Source organism: Lycorma delicatula, chromosome 1 (genome assembly GCF_047948215.1).
Source record: "Lycorma delicatula isolate Av1 chromosome 1, ASM4794821v1, whole genome shotgun sequence".
Taxonomy (NCBI): Eukaryota; Metazoa; Arthropoda; class Insecta; order Hemiptera; family Fulgoridae; genus Lycorma; species Lycorma delicatula.
In genome coordinates, this window is record NC_134455.1 from 145,117,943 (window position 1) to 145,139,014 (window position 21,072).

At 30.2% G+C, this 21,072-nt stretch overlaps 1 protein-coding gene across 31 annotated transcripts in view; it reads right to left on the reverse strand.

Moving 5' to 3' along the window:
* The window catches only part of shot (dystonin-like protein short stop), a 644,960-nt gene that overhangs the window by 118,488 nt on the left and 505,400 nt on the right, over positions 1-21,072 (reverse strand). For all 31 annotated transcript variants that reach the window (XM_075363589.1, XM_075363494.1, XM_075363728.1 and 28 more), the window contains 6 exons: positions 18,292-18,759; positions 11,194-11,388; positions 9,980-10,220; positions 8,666-8,916; positions 4,704-4,904; positions 2,059-2,213 (listed from right to left, as the gene is read on the reverse strand). In XM_075363589.1, coding sequence (XP_075219704.1) covers positions 2,059-2,213; positions 4,704-4,904; positions 8,666-8,916; positions 9,980-10,220; positions 11,194-11,388; positions 18,292-18,759 — 1,511 coding nt within the window. The remainder of the gene's footprint in view (positions 1-2,058; positions 2,214-4,703; positions 4,905-8,665; positions 8,917-9,979; positions 10,221-11,193; positions 11,389-18,291; positions 18,760-21,072) is intronic.

Genomic DNA, 21,072 nt, shown 5'->3' on the forward strand with positions numbered 1-21,072 from the left:
AAATTATCATGCTTTCAAGTTATTAAATATCAGTAACTATTTACAAAATATAATACAAAATCTGGGATTTTTATTTATCAAAAGATAGCGGAAAATGTTGTTCAGATTACAATTTAAAATTATATAAAATATAATCTACCCATAAACTTATTACAAAAATAAGTTAGATATTTTACAAGGAAAAACTAACTTAACAAAAATGTAGTAAGTAAAAACTATATAACAAAAGTAGTACTAAGTCAAACATTTGATTCCCTACAATATAAGGAATTAAACATGGCAAATGACTTCCTTTTTTAATAAGTAAATGTGGATTTATAAAATTTTATTTCCATAACAAAGCTGATCTGCTTAAGTTATGTTCATTATTTTTTGTAATAGTAACAAGCAATGTGTTCCCTCCCCATGATGTTTAAGAAGTGGGTACTCATTACACAGTTCCAAAACTCTGTAACGTTTGTTACCAGTTAATTTTGCATTTTTGGCATTGATTCAGTCAGCTAATTGTTAATTATACAAATAAATTTTGAATATAACATAATTTTTTTTAAAAATAAAATATTTCAACAATTCAGAATTTGCTGAAATGATACAGAATGATTCAGTCAATAAAATTTAACACTGACAAGCATTATATTAACTGTTTAAAAACTCTAACACTTTTTAAAGCACTAATATACAATAATCAATACAATGAAACCTTGTTCATCCAGGTAAAAAGCAGCAAACGTAATAACACCTATCTTGTAGTACTTGAACAAAAAAAAATGATGAAATTGTTAAACATTACAACATAAATTAATAATAATCCAGTTAATATGCTTACATACCGAACTAATGAGAATCATAACTGAATTAATAAAAATGTATTCATTAATTCATATTATGTACAAAACAAATTAAAATTAAGAAAAAATAAGACAAATTCGCTTATTAAATACATAATAGCATATATATTAACGGTTGGTGACAATCTAAAAAAAATATTAATAATGTGTATATATCAATTATTTAGGAAAAAACAGTTATTTTCTCTTATTTTTTGCACAGATCCTAGCCTAGAAAAATTAGGGATAGTCGCAAATTTTCCGGATTTTATTTGACTACAGATCCCACTAAATATAATAATACTGTTACATCAGAAAGAGAGACATGAAATATTTCATTAATTAAATTTATTCTGATAAAATTACTAAACTAATTTACTATAATTTTAAAAAAAATGAAGACAAGAAACATTAATCTGGATAAACAGGGTTTCTCTAAAAATTAGTATAATCTAATACTGTAAATTAAATACTCTATGTCTTATCATTGTTGTTCACTGCAAAGTAACACTACCATTTATAAATTTACTGATATTGACAGTGCAAGTGGTTTTAACAATATACAGCAATTCTATTACAACTAGATTTTGTTCATTAGTGTCATAATAAATAATTTCAATAATTTTATGTAATTAATGATTAGGGCACCTTTTACATTCTTCTCACATAATAAATCTCTATAACTTCCATTAAAAGTAAGATAATCATGAAAAATAGTATTTTTTTATAGATAGTGCTGTGATGCAACTTAGTAACAAGCCAGCATTTTCAAAGTAATAAATAAAATTTACAAAAATGAAGAAAAATATCAAGTCTTTGTTTCGATTTTCTCCAAGTATTAGTGAAACCTTTTGCACTAAAAAATACAGTTAAATATTTTTTCAAATCATTGATTTTAGGTTTTTTATCAATCAGTCAACTGAAATCATTAAATGATAAAAATAAACTAGAAAAATATTCATTGATTATTAAATAGCATTAAAAATTATCTGAAACTTTAAAATGCAAATGATTATAGAACAAGCAAATATCTATAAAATATATCAATTTAATATAACCCTTTATCCACTTCTGCGGTAGGATAACTGTCAATAACTTACATTAAAAATGCAAGTAAGAGGAAAGTAAAAATACTACTTAAAATAAAAACAAAGAATGTAAAAAAATGAGTTTTATAACATAACTCATCATCTTAGCAGTATTATAATAATAATTAATATATTCAACTTACCTATTTAAGGCTTCAACTTTAACCATGTGTGGATCAACCTCTGCCTTGAATGCTTTAAGCTGGTTAATTTGTCGCTTAACAGCATCAATGTCAGAACCAAGTGGACCCAAATTGGCAAACTTCTCTTCAGCTTGATCAAGGAAGTCAAGTAAATCCTATAAAAAAAAAAAATTATTATAATAATTGATGTCACAAAATTAAAGATAATCCAAAATGGTAAAACCTTGCTCATACTATTCTTTCACCAATGCATCCAAAACTACAAAAGATTAATGTACTACAAAAGATGTATGTATACAACTTTTCAATTATTAAAGACAATCATCATAAAACTAACAAGATACACAAATTTATTATGAAACAGCCAATTTACTAAGCACGTATTACTGAATCCTAATATTTTGAATAAAATCTCAGAAATATCTTCTTAATTTATCCCAGGTAGAAAATCCAACAATTTGATTAAAAATATAACAGTGTAACAGATAATTTCACTAAATTTTAAATTATTTTTATATTTGATATTTATATTCATCAGACTACCCTGATCGCAGGGTAGTTTATTTTCAAATTTGCTTAAGCAAGATTTTTCATGAAAATAAATAATCATAAAAATTAATCACAAATTATCCTAATCTAAAAATATTGAAATGACAACATTTCAAGCATGTAAGTTGAAATAAGTGGCATAAAAACATTATGAAAAATTTTAAGCATTTACTTAAACCTAATTTTCTAAACTTCTTTTCTTATAGCACTTAGCTCCATAAATAAATTTCATTATTTTACACTAAACTTACTTTATACCGACCTTAATGTATGATAATAAAAACTTTTATTATGTATTCCCTTATTATATAAAGGGAACAAATAGAGTTTATGCCCTTTAAGGCGTAAACATAAACCCTTTATTAACAGCAGTGTGTTTAAAGAAAAACATAACTGAGAGCAAAAAAAATTGAACAAAAAATATATAAATAAACAATAATTATGCTGACATAAAAAAAAATATCTGATGTGGACAACACATGAATTACTTGTGTGCCTATTAAATTACATTTACACATTTTTAGGTAGATTTCATAAGATTATGTACCCATCTATTATAATGGGTACCATGATTCAACTTCTGGAAAATTTTGACATATCTTTGTGTTTCACATCCCCCAGACCCAAAATTACTGTCAGTTCAAACGTTTATATATATATATATACAAGGTATGTAGAGGAGGGGTGTATATTGAAGGACATAATAACTAAATATGTATAAATATAAATTAAAATATTTTACAGCATTAGTCTCGTTATTTAATAGCCACACCTTGTATATTTCCCTTTCTTGTGGACACAATAACTGCCGTAATTTTGTGCCAATCACTTTCAAAATGATAATGACCCAAAATCTCGGTTGAGTTCGTTAATGGGCAAAATCGAACCACGGGGGGAGCTTTTTTGAAAAAACAATATATCGCTATAACTTTCTTATTAAGTAAAATATTGAATTTGTTTTAAGTTCCTACTATTCTTTGGATAAGGACCTAAAACCTATCTAAGTAAAGTTTTTTGATATCGCCAACCATTGGCCCAGGGGTAGAAAAAAGGGGTTTCGAAGACAAAAAAATCATACCTCCCTTAATAGGCACAATATCAAATCGGTTTAAAGTGGTTACTACCTAAAACTTTTGTCTAAAACAATTTTTGATATGACCATCCCTTAGGGAAAGGGATGGCAAAAATGTTGCTAGAATTGTAAGATGGGGCTTGTTATATGCTAAACATGTGAAACTTTTTTCACATGCAAACATTGTCATATTAAGAAAATTTTAAGTTTTTCTTAAATTTAAGGTGGAAATTTTTTTTATCCCCTACTTAGCACCAGCGAAATCTACCTCTACCTTCCAGCATGCTGAAAGGGAATTTTTTAAAATTAAAAGTACATAAAATTTTATTTTCATTAAAAACTTCTGATATTTTTTCATAATTTTTTTTTTGTTATTGAATTATTATTATTCATCGTAAAAATTTTCTTACAATGAAATTATTAATAAATCAATATATTTAAATTAAAAAAAAAAAAGAGATGAAGTCTGATCTGAACTGATGTGCCTTTCCCTTGATCCAAATATTTCATTAATTAAAATTTTATTTGGCTAAAACTCTGAAACCAATGACAATAAGTTCCACTTATGATATAATGTTGAAAAGCTCTCAATGAGGGCTTTTACTACAGTTAAGAAAAAGTCCAAAATCCAAATTCTTTTGAATTTTGGGCTTTTTTGGAGACTTTTGGTTCAGTTGATTTCAATCAAAAGGGGAGGTGAACAACTAGATGTTACAACAGTCCTAAATCCAAAATTCCAACATCCTGCAACTAATCATTTTTGAGTTATGCGAGATAGATACATACATACATACAACCGTCACGCTGAAACTAGTCAAAATGGATTTAGGGATGGTCAAAACGGATATTTTTGTTGAAATCTGGAAACCAAAATTTTTCGCAATTACAATACTTCCTTTACTTTACAAGGACGTAATTATGTTTAAATATGAAGCTAAACAAAATTTTAATCAAAGTCTTGCAAGACATGATTTAACTCGGATGGTAAGCAGAGCAATATGTTTTGTTTAAAATTGGTACTCACTTGTAATGTTTCGTGAAACTCCATTGCTTTTTCCATGGCATGAATAAGATTCTCTTCTCTCTTAGCAAATAATGCTGTTATGTTATCCCAAGCTGTATCAAGATCTTCCATGTGCTTCTTTACTTCTGGTTTGTCTGGTTCACCGCATATTTTCATCAAGCTCTGACCAGTCTGTCTACACTGTTCTACCTCCGGCTTAGTCTAAATAATTTGTAACAACAATTAATATAAGTAAATTTATTCTTCTTAGCAAGGTAAATTACCAGCATGTGAGATCATCAGTGAGAAATGAATTTGAAGAACAATGAAACTAGAAGCATGATACAGATAAAATCAAATAGAAATAGCAAATCAGGACACGTTCAGAGAATGGCGTAGACTAATGGTAAACACCCAAGTCAAAAAGGATATTGATGCAGAGATGCAAATATAATATGGGAAGAAAAACAGTTCAAAGGATTCATGTTCTGATAAAATCACACAAGAGCAATGGATACTGACTGAAAAATAAGGGAATAAATTAATTCCTTCTGGATCATTGAAAGAAGAGTTTCCGCAAACCAGGAAGGTTTTAGTGTCCATGTACTGTAGGCTTGTAGCACTATGGTAGTTATAGTTTATAGTTAATAAAAAAAAAACTGATATGACAGAAATAAAACTAATCTAAGATACAAAAGTTTAAGTTAATAAACAAATTTAAAACACTCATTAATGATAATGGGCTTAAGAAGCATAATCAAACAGTACTTTCTTTTTCTGTTTAGCCTCCGGAACCACTGTAAGGTATTACTTCAGAGGTTGAATGAAGATGATGTGTATGAATGTAAATGAAGTGTAGCCTTGTACAGTCTCAGGTCAACCATACCTGAGATGTGTAGTTAATTGAAACCCAACCACCAAAGAACATTGGTATCCACAATTTAGTATTCAAATCCATATAAAAGTAACAGCCTTTACTAGGATTTGAACTTAGAACTGTAACTCTGCAATCAGCTGATTTGCAATAAAGAAACAGAATAAACCACAAAATCTTGGTGGTTTAGCTGTTTTTATAATTAAAAATGTGTTGGCAGTTCTTCAGACAACATTAATAAGTTAGTCATAAAAGTCTGAATTATTGTCTCTCCAGAAACCTAACTATGGAAAATTTGGGAAATCAAAGAATAAAATTTTACATTTTAAGTAGGATAGAAACATTTAAACATACCTGACACAAAAAATAATGATATTTAAACTCACTAAGACATTATTTTTTTTTTTAACCAACCATAAAAATTAGTCGGAAAAATAACAATTGGAATAGACTTTGCTAGAACAATAAGAAAATAGAGTAAAATATTTACTTTGAAATCTAACAGAAAGAACAAAATTATAAAATAAATTTTATGTTTACAGTATGTACACACAGTTTGTTGAAGAATTTGGTAATTTTGACAGCAACATTACTAAGGATAAACACTGAAAACAGGTTGATTTTGCCAGCAAGAGTTTTTATACAGAAAAGAAATTACTGGTATAAAACACTAATTTAGGAGTAACAACAATTTAAAGAAATTACTGGTATTAAACACTCATTAGTAATAACAACTATTTCAATATATCCAGAGTTAAGTAATTTCAAAATAGAAAAGATAAAAATTGTACTGAGGAAAGAAGACTGGAGCCTTAAAGGAAATAATTAAAAACAGAATCAATAAAGGCATTAACTAAAGTTTATTACAAAACACAGAATAGAGAAACATTACAAACTAGACAAATGAATGCCAGAAATAATTAGGATAGGAAAATTCTTTAGATTTAGACACATCTTAGGTAACGGAACTGAACTTTCACCAATCTATACACAAGAACTCACTATGAAGAATTTGTAACACAAAACATAAACATCAGTAAAATTATAACAAGATGCTGATAAAAATTACTGTAATTACTAACACTTTTACTAATGTTTATTTAATAGATCTTTATATATACAAATAAATAAGTTTTGCTGTTATATATTAATTAAGTGAAATAGTACACACTTCACCAAACCTAACATTTAGAATCAGAATGTAAGACATGAACATTTGTTGTATTCACAGTCAAACACATTGCTCACAGAGAAAAAACCATCAATGGTTTTTCAACAATAAAAATGGAATTTTATCAGAACTTTTAGTCAAGCAAATAGGAATTGTTAGTCCTAACATGGTATACATAGTACATAATTAATAAAAAAAAACAGTTATTTATTAGAACTTAAGGTTTTACATTTTAGAAATTCAACAAGTTTAAAATAAAGAAAAAAAATGAAAACAAAAAAGAATCATAGAAGCACCAACATAAAACTAAAACTTGATTGCTAACTGTTAGTAAACTCAGAAAACAAATAATTTCCCAACTGCAAATAACAATAAATGTCTCATTATACACTTCTCCATTAAAGAGTAAAAGCAATGGTAGGAATATACAAGGTTTGATCAAAAAATGTGTGGAATTCTTAAATTTCCCAAGCTGCATACGTCCAATTGTCACAATTTTCTTTTTGTTTTGTTAGTACATTTGTCCCTAATATATATTTACATTGGCAGCCATATTGCATGCTTAGTTTATTGTTGGCTGTTGGAAAGGTTACACATATTTTGGTATTGTCAATGATTTTTAGCTTGTGAAAAAATGAAACAAAGAATTTGCATTAAATTTTGCTGTAAGAATAAGAATGAAATAAAGAGCAGCACTGCAGTATTGGAAATGTTAAATGTTGCTTTTGCTGATTCTTCTATAAATAAAATAAGTGTTTCCAAGAGGGCTATGAAGACATTGAAGATGACAGAGTGCCCTGAACATCCCAGCACATCAACAACTGATGACAACATTAAAAAGTGAAAAAAATGATTATGGACAATCACCGAATCACTATCAGAGAGGGTGCTAATGATGTTGGCATATCATTTGGCTCACACCAAACATTCTGTTTTGGACATGAAACATAGGGTAAAAAAAAATTTGTTCCAAAACTGTTGAATTTTGACCAAAAGCAGTGCCGAATAAACATTGCTCAGGAGTTGCTGAATGAAGTGAATGACGATCCAGAACTGCTCAAACAGGTCATAACTTGTGATGAAACAAGGTTGTATCGCTATGATGTCTAAACTAAGTCCAATCAACCAAATGGAAGCTTCCTGAAGAACCAAGACTGAAAAAAGCTCGTCAAGTTCAATCGAATGTAAAGGTTCTGATCACTTGTTCTTCGATTTCAATGGTTTAGTGTAACATAAATTTAAAAAAATATATATAAAATAAAATACTTAAAATAATAATAATAATAAAAAAATAAAAGAGTTCTTGCTACCATGTCAATAAGTAATACTACCTGGAAGTTTTATTCCATTTGCTTAAAGCAAGCCAAAGAAAATGAACCTGGACTTGTGGCAAAACAATTCATGGCAATTGTATCCCAATAATGCACCTGCTAATACATCATTAGTTGTTTGTGAATTTTTGGCCAAAAACAACACCATTATGATGCCTCAGCTGACATATTCACCGGACATGGCTCTCCTGTGACTTCTTCCTATTCTCCAAGCTGAAAAAAAACTATAAAAGGACGATGTTTTACCAACATTGAAGAGTAAAAGAATTACTAAAGAAGCTAAGTCCATACTGAAAATTGTGTTCCAGAGATGCTTCAAGGATTAGAAAAAGTGCTGGCACAAATGTATTATATCTGAAGAAGAGTACTTTGAAGGTGACAGAATCAAGATTGATGAATAAATAGATTTTCTGAAAAAAAATAAAATTCTGCATATTTTTTGATCAAACCTTATAATGCAATATAAACAGCACACAGTTTACTATAAGCGTATATTATAAAGTAAGTTTTTCAATGTTGTAGCAATTGATACACAGGTTAACCAAAATGTAAATTGTATTTTCTTTATCACTGTTAATAAACTAAAAAACAATTATTTAATACAAACCTGATCCATTTCCGCTTTAATTTCCTGAAGAGCATGTTGCTGCTGTTGAATAGCATGTGGTCTAACTGCTGGTGGTTCTTGAGCTTGTAGGCTATCCTGAAGATCTCGTAGTGTAGCCATAACAGCTTGTAACTCCTCCCAGAATTTTTCAGCAATGGCAAGGGCTTCCTCAAGGGAGCGGCTGCGATCACTTGTAGCTTGCTGTACTTCATTCCACAATGAATTAAGTCTTTCCAGTTTTCTCTTTATATCTAATTAAAAAATTTTTTTAGACATATAATCAAGAGAAGGCATTTATATTACAGTTTACACAAATTACAATTAAATTTCAGAACAAACAGTTGAAAAGCATATTAAAGTAGATTTTTAACAAATTAAAACCAGTGAATAGATTTTAGTACATGTCACCAATTCATCAGTAACAATAGGGGGTGTAAATATTAACCTGACTGAGGGAAAAAACAAGTTCATGATCTTTTTTAATTACCAAAATATCTGTACAAAGAGTAAATAAGTAGATTATTACTAAAAAAAGAGGAAAAGGAAACCATGTGATTCTTCAGACTGCAAACAGCCATTATGGAATTTCACAAATAATAAATAATACTTTTAAAGGTATTCAGATTTTTTTCATTTAACGTCATACCCAGACTCCTTAAAAATTGAAAAATGACGAGATAAGATTGATGATAAATAAATGTGTTATTCATGAAAATTGGAGTACTCATTTTGAAATTACAATGCATACAATTTATAAACATACATACAAGATTATTCAATCCATTATTTTTCTTTTACTGAAGTAAATAAAAGGCATGAAAATAAATTTTAAAATTAAATTAAGAATCTGGCAAACAAGTAAAATTAATCATTTAAAAAGGAATAAGTGTGTTCTAACAATAATGCATGCTGAATAGTATTTTGTTTAAATATAAAAAAAATAAATACACAATTAGAAACCTAAGGTAAGATTACCTTAGATAAAATTTTAAGGTAAATTACCTAAGGTAAGATTTTAAAAAGGCAGATTTAACTATTTCCAGTAAATATCAATAATAAATAAAACAAGCAATATTATAAATCTTCTTCTGAGAATAAACGTTGACTTAAAACTAGAACTGAGATCAAGAGTAATCACAGAACAGTATGAAAAGTGTAATATCAATATATTTATCAACACTTGATTACACTTTAAAAATAAGCACATAAAAATTAATCAATATTGTACGGAATCATTGAATGTTTTAAACACTTCCCTAGTTAATGAATCAAATAAGCAACTTATTACTAGTATTAATAATGATAATAAATTACCTTTGACTGCAGGATCAGCAGCATTTGGAGCTTTGTTAATAACATCATTAGCTGCTTTCTTCACAGCTTGGAATGCTTCTTCTCTCTTATCAAGGTCTTCTACTAAAACAGCATTCTCTTCCATTTGATCTCTAATACGTGATGGATGTGCTGATACCGGTTCTACTGAAGATACTTGATCTGCAGTATGTGTGAGTGCACGAAGCATACCTTCAAGTTTGTCAGAAAATTGACTGGATTCCTGAAAAAATATTCAAATATAAATAATAATAAAATAAATATAAATAAAATGATAAAAAATGGCAGACAATCTTCATCACAATATATTACAAAATTAAAAAAAAATCCTCCTTCTGTTGAGATAAGACATCAGAATTGTATAGTCTTGTTTTAAAATACCTCAACAACCTTCTTAAACCGAAATGAATCTCTATCTTTGTTTTCTTCATCACATCACATGAATTTCTTAACATTAGTTCTAAAATCTCCATGGCAGAGCAGTAGCATCTTAATATTTCATCCGGACGTCCCAGACTTGAATCTGAGTCAGGCAAGGCATACACCACAAAATTTCCATTTCATATTCCCATGTACAAGCTTCAAAGGTTATATGGTGAGTTAATCATCAAAAAAAAAAATATATATTACCCTTAATTTTCTGCTTAATCCAAAAATTAATTATAGAAACTTTAACAATGATCTTTTACTAAGTAAAATAAATTTCAAAATATGTATTTTATCAGGTAATTTTATTGATTAGACAACTAAGTCAAATTAGACAAATCACAGAACATAACACATGTTCACAAAAAAATTTCAGAGAATATACACTTTTATTAATAATAATATAAATTAATAAATCAAATTCAAGAAAGTTAAAATCTGTTTAGATAAATAAAACTTTAAGTGTATGCAAAAATAAGAAAATATTCCTCAGTAAGGCAATATAAATATCAGCAAAATTTTTATGCGCTGCTTCTAGCAATTAGAAAAAAAAAAAAAACAGAATGATCAACACTACTTCACTTCACTAAACACTATTTCATTTCTAAAACATTGATTTATTACACAAAATAGCAAATACGCAGAACAATAAATTTCAGCAAGAGTATATTTACAATCTAGCAATAGTTAAAACCACATCAGTAACAGCAATAAAATCTGAGAAGTACAATATTCAATTAATCAAGATCATTAATGAAAGGAGAACTTACCTGTAGAGCCTTCTCAAGTGCTTGCTGCCTTTGCCGCAACTCAGCACGAAGAGCAGAATACCTAGCGTTATCTGAATCAAGAATATCTTGAACTTTGGCTCCTTCTTCATCATTGCAAAGTTTAATAAGAGCTTCACCAGTCTTGTTTAATTTCTCAACCAGTGGCTTTTGTTCACCAAGTGATTGGATCAACATCTATAAAAAATAGATTCATTTTCAGTAATTGTAAATTCATGCCTCCACATCATCACAAAAGCAGTTGAAATACAAATAAAAGTCTGATCTTAAAAATGGAAAAATTTAGGTAAAGGAAAAAACAGAAAACCTTGATCCAGATTCAATAACTATATTAAAATTAAATAATGAATGCAGACATTAACAAAAACAACAAGATGAAGGAGGCAGAAAATTATATTGACAAACATAAAACAAGATTACTTGAAATGGAAAAGTAACAAAAGAAATATTGGTTGAAAGATGAAGTTATGAACAGGATGGGCAGCAAGTCCCTTTACGTTAGTTATGAAATTATTAAAACATCTGTGTGGGTTCCACCATGTTTAAAGCACAGCAGTATGGGTCTCCATATCCTGTTCTTCATCCGCAACAGCATATCAGGGGTGATCATTTCAAATTCTGACTGAATAGCATCTTTGAGCTGCTAGTTATTGACAGAGCAGTTATCTGTGTTTACAGATCTCTTCTTTTACAAAACTCCAGAGTGCATTGTCAAGTGTGGTGAGGTCATGGCTTCTTGCTGGCCAAGGCAATGGAGCTGGTAACTCTTCTGACCCGTGTCTGATCCAACAACTCAGAAAAATTTCACTGAGGCATTCAAAGCAAAATGCGCTGGAGTACCGTATTGCTGAAACGTAATGATATCAGCAATCCGTTCTGCCATTAATTCTGAAAGCAACCACTCAACAATCATTCTCATTCTCAATAACTGTGTTGATTAACTGCATCATTGAAAAAATTAAGACCAAGGAGATGCTCAGCAGATATTCCAGCCCAAATCATAACATGAAACGGATGGTCCCGATATGGTCTTACGTTATCGATCTTGGAATACCTAACTCAGAACTTCTGCACGTTGATTTCATCAGTGATCATTGGATCGATTACTCCACAGCATCACACATATCAAATGCTCGACCTCCCATTGCATGATGTATCAAGAACACTTCCTGCTTCAAAAGCCTTCTTCTCTCATGTCAGTATGTTTGCCGCAATGGTGACGATTTCCCAAAATGCACAAAGAAGTTATTCATAATGTTTCTCCAATGTTTAACCAATGTGAGGAAGTTCATGGACCCATACACAAGCTAACAAACACTCCTCAACAGTGAATTCACTCGTATCTGCCATTGTTCCACACTCGACTACGACTAAGGTCATCCTACCACAATTAAACACACCGGATGATCCCCACCACAACTTATCCTCCCCAACTTTTCCAGCAGCAGTGAGCAATATCAGCAGTGCTAATTAGCAGCAGCATAGCCCGATTAAACTGGATTTATTATAGTGTAAAGGGACTTCCTGCCCACCCTGTAGAAAAGAAAACAATTACAAGTACCAGATCTAACGTTTAGGAAAATAAGAAAATATTTTGAGGTAATGAAGCCAGAATGAAATAATAGAAGATGTACATATGGAAGATATTAGGGAGAAAGATAAAACTAACAGAGAGCTTGTTAGGTAGAATTAGAGAGTTAAGATTATCCAGTTAAGTGCACGAGAGAAAATCAATCTGAATTTTACTGAGATCTATATCTTTTATATTTTTTTATTTTATTTTTATTTTTTTACTTAATTCTATCTTTATTAATATCCCAAGATCTACTGATGATGACCATTTCAACAAATTAATTTTCCACACCTAGTTTTCCAAATTTTTACTTTTGTGAAGTTTTTAAGTGTTTTTCTTTTCAATAACTATTCAGTACAGCTAATTACAAGACTGCCCAAAAAGGAATGTAATGTATTTAGGATATATGTTTGTATGTATGTATGTTTGTTCTGCTGTAGTCACTGAATGGCTGTACCAATTTATATGTATGACCCCACATTAGAATCCTTATGTTACCAGGAGTGTCATAGACTACAGAAATATATATATATATATATATATATATATATATATATACACATATGTAAATATATACACAGTAGTGGAGATTTGCTGGCTGAAGGACCAACTTAATTGAATTGAATTAATGAAGTGTGAATTGTGAGCCTCTATCACTGTGTGAGCTGGGTTTGAACTGAATGATTCAAATCAATCAAGTGAATACTATTACAAAAATAATAGAATTGAATTTACATTAAAATAATATTAAATAAATTAAAAAAATCTCTGTTTAATAATAATGGGCTTGCCATGGGGGGCTGTGTGTAATGCTAGAGTGGTGAGGTGATGCGAGCACCTCGTGCGAGGTTAGACCAATCATCACCTGGGATGAAAATCATTTTGATTTTTTGGTTCTATGTCTTTAATTTTACTATCCGAGTAGGGAGCTTTTTGCACTCCATATCGGAATTAGTTAAGTTTTATATAGTTTCCTTTTTCTATTATTTTAGCTTTTATATTTTAGACTCCGTCTATGATATTAATTTTGAGTTTCATTTCACTTTTTTAAGTTTTGTTTTAATAAATTTTTATTATAAATTTATATTAGTTTTAAACCTAATTCAGTTTTATTATTTTACCTTTTTATTAAAGAAAATTCTGAGCGATGATAACGCACAGACGTTTTTCGCCACCAAACAAAAAAAAAAAAAATCACGTGGGATACTGTTTTGGAAGGTGCAACAAGGTACTCTTATAATACCTCTGCAAACAATCATCCAATTTTCAAAATTCAAACGAGGTATTTGTTAGCAGTTTGCGAGCTAAATTTTACATGCATCAGGTACACTCTCGATCTTACAGATCACAGTTATTCAGAAATATTGTTATATCTTCACAACCAATCTTCTGATTTTCAAAATTCAAATGTGGTATTTGCTAAAATAAAACAAAATCACGATGGAACCAAACCAAAACAAAAAGAGCAATGTTTGTCAGTAATGTTTTTTTTCAGTAGTCATGTTTTCTAATTTTTAATATTTATCTCTTGTTTTTATATTTAAACAACTGAACAATGACACTTAAACATTTTAAATTAAGCAGTAGAAACTGTACAAGATGGATGAGGTAAAGAAAATGCCAAAAAATGGTTTGGACATGCCAAGAAAGCTGCAAGACAAAGATGCACTAGTATAAAACATAAGATTTAGACATTAAAAATAATTCTTATATTTGTGTAGAATATAGCATAATAAGAAAAAAACAGAAATAGAAGAATATGAGGGATCATATTCTTCTATTTCTGGTTTACACTTAAAGGGATTTAAGTGTAATGTTAGGAGAATACTGATAATTAGGTGTCATAAGTGAATGAAATGAAGTTTTAGACACGTTAGAAGAAAAAAATTATGATAGACTCTTTTAAAAGAATAAAGCTGATGGGCTATACTGGACATCTGAATATTAAGGTATCCAAGAGGATACCTTAAAGGTTCTATAAAGAAGTATAGAGTGAGTAAAAACAAAATAGGAAGACAAAGATTAGGATACACAAAATGATAATTGAGGAAGATGCAGTCAGAGATATACTGACACTAAGAAATTAGCATAAAATAGAAAGCAATGGAGAAGTACATCAAATCAGACAAATGATGGAAGATAAAAATAAAACCTGCCAACAAACATTTGCTTCACCAATGGAATAAGTTTCATTAGCTGCAAAGCTCTTAACTTGTTCAGTAGATTAACATTGCTCATAAATATTTACATTATAAAGATTAAAAAAATAAGAGCATAAACTCTTAAGAAAAAAGCACAATTAGGCAAAAATACAGTATCACATCTAATGCTTTAATATGTAAACATGGTAAAAAGAAGAGAAGAGATGAGATGAGAATATGTAGGACTATAGCAACTCAATGGGAATATCTGCGTAACACTGTTTCTTATTCTAATCTCTAATTAACTCTGTTTCTTATTCTTATTCTAATCCTAAAAAAAAATCAGGATCTTTAGAAGGTAACACAAAATGAGCACCTGAATTTTTAAACCAAAATTTATAATAAAAATACATTTCAAAAATTATTTAAGGATTGAAAGGTGAGTTCTATTTAATAATATTGTGTTGGTTTTTCATTTATTTTTATTATATGAATTAAAGTTTCTGATATATATATATATAGAAACCCTACAACCTAGACTTCACAGGACAGCACTTAGTCCACATTAGCAAAAGTTGTTTTAATCAGAGGTTACCTTTAATGTACCAGCTCTCTTTTTCCTATTTAAACAAAATTTAATATATAATTTATACCACTGATGTTCATTCAACCTCAAAGCAACAAAAAACTTATGAAGAAAAGAGAAATTTCAGATAATGAATAATCCACTCTCTGATAACATGTGAAGTGTCAAAACATTGGCTCCCAACAATTAAATTATATATAACATACGCATAGGAGTTATGTATACATTTTACTAACATTTTCATAAATCACATCAAACTAACTGAATTAACTAAAAATCTGGAGGGGGATTTAAAGTCTAGATTAATAGTATTGTACTAATTATACAGGTCAAAAAAAAATGTATTGGAGATCAAAGTAGGTGAATTTGAAATGTTATTTATGCTGAATCTTAAAACGAAGTCAGTTTTTCTTCATCACGGCCCCATTTTTAGTTATAACCCTTTAAAATATTGAGAAACTATACAAAAATAATAATTACAATTAAAATTCCTTCCTTTATTTTGCAGACATCTACATTTATCTTAGTTTATTTTTCCTTTGAGTTCAGTGAAATCTTCTCTTTTTATCATCCAGCAGTAGTCACTTATCATAGATTCAGCCCATCTTCCTTGATAAAGTTGTTCCATCTGCAATATATCTTGGTGGAACCTTTCTCCTTGTTCGTCGCTGATGTCAGCCAAGTTTAAAAGGAAGAAGTTCAAATGAGAATGTAAAAAATGAATTTTCAATAACAGTCTGCAGCCTAAATTTCTGTAGTTCACAAAGAGTTCATTTAAAGCTGATCGTGGTTTTCAGCTTTTTTGTTTCCAAGAAAGCCAGTAACGACATCTTTGAATGACTTCTATGCTGCTAGTTCTTTAGGATTCAGATTGCTGTCAAATATAATTTCACAAATTAATTTTCTTATTTGCAGCCCGATGAATATTTCCTCTTTTAATTTGGTTTCACTTAATTGTAAAAAAACCTAAGCAAAATATTTAAAGCCGTCTCAATTTCTATCTAATAGATTTACAAAATTCTTCATCATGCCTAGTTTTCAATGTAGACGTGGTAAAATAATATGATCTGCGTTGACAAGGGGAATATTGACAATATTTTCCTTTCCTGGCAGTAAACTGATTTCTTTTTTGTCAGTTTTTAAAGGCATGTTTATCTGCAGCCTGACTATCCCACAAACACAAGAAACACAATATTTTGTAAAGCCACTCTGGAAACCGAGAAGAAGCCCTATCACTTTCAGGTCAGCAATGATTGATTCACCATGTTTATCATACTTAATAGCTTTTAAAATTTTTAACATACTTTCATATGTTTCTTTCATTCCTACAGCATGTGCTACCAGTATAGAATAAAACTTATTTGGGGTTATACAGCAGCACTGCTTTTAAGTTTTTTTTTAATGCGTCTATAAATAAATGTCAATCATGAATAACATATCCAATGTCCAGTTCAGACAATAGCCCCCTAACATCATGGCAGGAACAAATTAAACCATCTCTTCTAAAGTATTTTAGTAAATTTTCATTTCGATTTCTATATACTGAAATTTTAGTATACTGGTTTTATAAATTCCATTCTTTAAGACGTCAACCTATGAGTTCTGCATGTCATTTCGACAAATACAAGTCACAAATTAGGTCACTCAGTTCTGCTTATCTGATGAGGTGAGGTTCAGTAATTGATTCTTCTGGAATGTAATTAACATCTACTAAAATTGAGGATTCATCAATAGAGCCTTCTGGGGAATCAGAAATTTCTTTTCAAGTTGTAGCAATCAGAATCGGTAAATCAACAGCATACTGCTTTTATTGTTTGAATTGTAACAAGTAACAATTGTTAAGCAAAAATAGCAGTCATCATAATGGTTAGTAGGCTCTCGCCAAATCATAGGTACACTAAAAGGCAAATGCTCTTTTTTTCCGTTTAACCGCTGGGTTAGTTTAATGTAGCATTTGATGCACGCTACATGTGGAGCCCAGCATTTATCTTGATTCACAAGGGAAAATCAAAATAATGTTTGTAAACAGTTTTCAGCAAATTTTATACTGGTTTTCTTTGATTTTTTATGGTGAATTCTCCTCCGCAAACGTAACAAAAAATATTTGGAGAATTTTAACAAGGTGACTTTTATTCATTGTAAAATTCAAAATATTTTAATGAATCAAGGTAAACTGAAATATTACAGAAATATTTACTTAATTATAAAAATAATTAAGTTTTAATTTATAAATACTTAAAACACTTCATAAAATTGTTTTACCATAGAGCGCAATAAAACACAGCGTACACATACACACATAAAACTTAACAAATCTTATTGTCAATAAAATAAAACCAAAAGTTGTTCTGTCATAAAAATCTTTCACTAAATTATGGCATCACTTATGGAACAATCGTTATAATGTGTGTACGATAAAACCACTACCATAATTAAAAAACATAACAAGTCATACCAAGAGTTGAAGTCATATTTCATCACGTTGAATTACTTGACTCATTGACATATCCGTACATGTCTGGCTGGAGAGGAAATGACAACATTCGACTGATATGTATCAAATATAAGTCTACAGCATGCATCACAATATAAATCAGATGTGAATAAGCAAACATACGAACAATGGAACAAATAAATTTAAGGGGTTATAACTAAAGAACATTACATGATGGGTTGTTTCGGAATACTTATTCAGATTCAGCATATAAAATACTATACAGAACACCTACTCCCTTTTCAGTTCCAAAATGTTTGTTGATCAGTGTAATCAATTAACTAACCTCATTCTTGTCTTGTTGTTGAGCAATAAGATCTGGTCTCAGAGCAGGCAGAGCTAATAATCTTACATGTTGTTCCATATCATCCAACCACGATGATAATCCAGTATGAGTCTCTTGAAAATGTTCTGCTAAAGGTAAGGCTTGCTCAAGAACTCCTAATCTATCAATACTTAAACCAGACACAGTCTCCATAGTATCTCGCAAATCTTCCATTTTCTCTCTAATCATAGCAGAATCATCATTTGGATGTTGAGTAGATTCTCTAAGAACTTTCTTGGCAGTTGAAAGAACATCTCGAACCCTGCCTTTCTGACTTGAAATATCATCATTTAGAGCTTTATGCTCTTTTAATTGCACTCTAATAACATCTGGTTCTGAACTTGGTGGTTCGGCCTCTCTCAGCTGGGATTCAACTTCTCTAAACCATTCTAATAGATCATCTATATCACCAATAACCTCTAATGACCTCTGAAAATAAAAACATAATCAAGATTAAAACCGAACACATTTGTCACATACACTGAAATTTTTAAATTAGCCCAAATTTAACAAATATTACTGTAATGGCTCACATTATATTTTACTTGGGGATTTTTAAAATTAGCACAAAAACTAAATGAAATCAAATTAACTTGTGGTCATTCAAATAGTTTAATGAAAATAAGATCAATTCATTTCTTAAATAAAAATAATTTTTTTTTAAATATTTAGTACTGTTCAATAAAAGAACAGTCAATAAAATTTTTATTAATTTAAGTCAGTAATCAATGGACACAATAAATCCATTAATTCAAATTATATGAGGGTAGGTCAATTATTATCTACAATTTAGTTATATTTTTGTTTATGTTGGTAGTACTGTCATGTTATGTAGATAACGCATGCGTGGTTTAATTGTTGTTATGTCTGTGCAGGTTTGATGCTACTAGGTTAGTTCCATTATCGCTACCCTGCTGTTAACCATGGCTGCTCTGCTTTCTGTTTGCAGCAAAGAAGAAAACGTTCAGTCATCCGTTTTTTGTGGTTGGAAGGTGTATCAGGGACTGAAATTCATCGAAGACTTTTGGTACAGTACAGAAACAGTATGTTGCCGCAAGGAGTGTTTACGAATGGACTGAAAAATTCAAAAATGGTCGCACAAGTGTTATGCACAACAAAGGAGCCGGATGACCATTTACTGCCACAAATGAGTAAAACATTGAGTGTACATGTGACATGGTTTTCTTAGACAGACGAGTAACTATTGATGAAGTGGCACATCGTCTGCAAATTAGTCACGGTTCTGCCTACAAAATCATCCACAACAGACTTGGGCTTCATAAAGTCTGTGCAAGATGGGTTCCAAAACAACTCACACAGTTGCATTAAGAAACACACTTGGACATCTGCCAAAAAAATTTGGATCGCTATGGTAACAAACGGGACATCTTCTTAGGCAGAATTATCACAGGTGACGAAACATGGATCCATCATTACGAGCCGGAGAGTAAACTGCAGAGTATAGAATGGAAACATCCAAATTCGCCCTGCAAAACAAATTCAAGACCCAACCATCCGCAGAAAAACTGATGCTTATGGGTTTTTGGGACTCACAAGGCCCAATATGGAACATTATGAGGAAAGGGGCACGACAATAAACAGTACGCGTTACAGTGAGATACTTACTGCCAAACTGAAGTCTGCAATTTGAAGCAAACACCGAGGACTGCTGTCGAAAGGTGTTGTGTTGTGCAACAACACATACTGCCGCCCGCACTGCTGAAACGCTCCAGAAACTCAACTTTGAAGTACTGGCTCATCCTCTGTATAGTCTTGATCACTCCCCTTCTGACTACCACTTGTTTGGTCCACTCAAAGTGGCATTAAGGGGCCGTCGATTTACCTCGGACGAAACAGTGAAAGAAGCGCTGCATTCCTGACTCGCAGCTTTACCGAAAACCTTCTTTTATGAGGGCATCAGGAAGCTTGTGCAATGATGGACCAAGTGCGTTGAAATGCAAGGAGACTATGTTGAAAAATGATGTACATGTAAGTTTCCTATTTGTATTGCAATAAAATTTATAACTACATTGCGGATAATAATTGACTTACTCTCATAATAAAACATAATGTTCCAAAACTATTGTTGAATCGGTTTAATCAGTTTTACTTCCACCAAATGATGTAAATTTCCTGATTTCAGCAAATAACCATGAATACTGTATCTTGCTCATATTATTGGAAAACAGTTCATAGCTAATGCAAAACATTTCATGGTCTATTTTATCATACTAAAAGTAACTTAGAATATGCTAGTTTCTTTATCACTTTATCAGAAAATGCAGTTAACGGTGAGGCCAGGATATATCTACATTTATGACCGTTAAGATTATAAATGGGATTCTTAAAAGACTGGTTATCATTTTATAAGGTTTTTCAAAAGGTTATTTAGAATAATTTAAAAGTAAACATTAAAACACTTTTTTTTATTCTAAGACTGGCTCCTAAGATGAAATCTCCTAACATATTAATGATTGTTTATCATTTTTGCAAGGAGTCATCCATTAGTTACAGAAATAAACTACAGGTTCTTCAAGCAATATTTTAGTATTGTTTACTGTTACTTGTTATTGTGTACTGTTAAAATCGTTAACAAAAAAATTGCCAAGGATTTGGGAACTTGAATAGCTCCTAGACAATCTGAATTTATCTATTAAAAACATTTATAAATATAATTTACAGTAAAAAATAAAAGAAATTTTAGTATAGGTTAAAGCAATACAAAACATAGTGTAAGTCTGA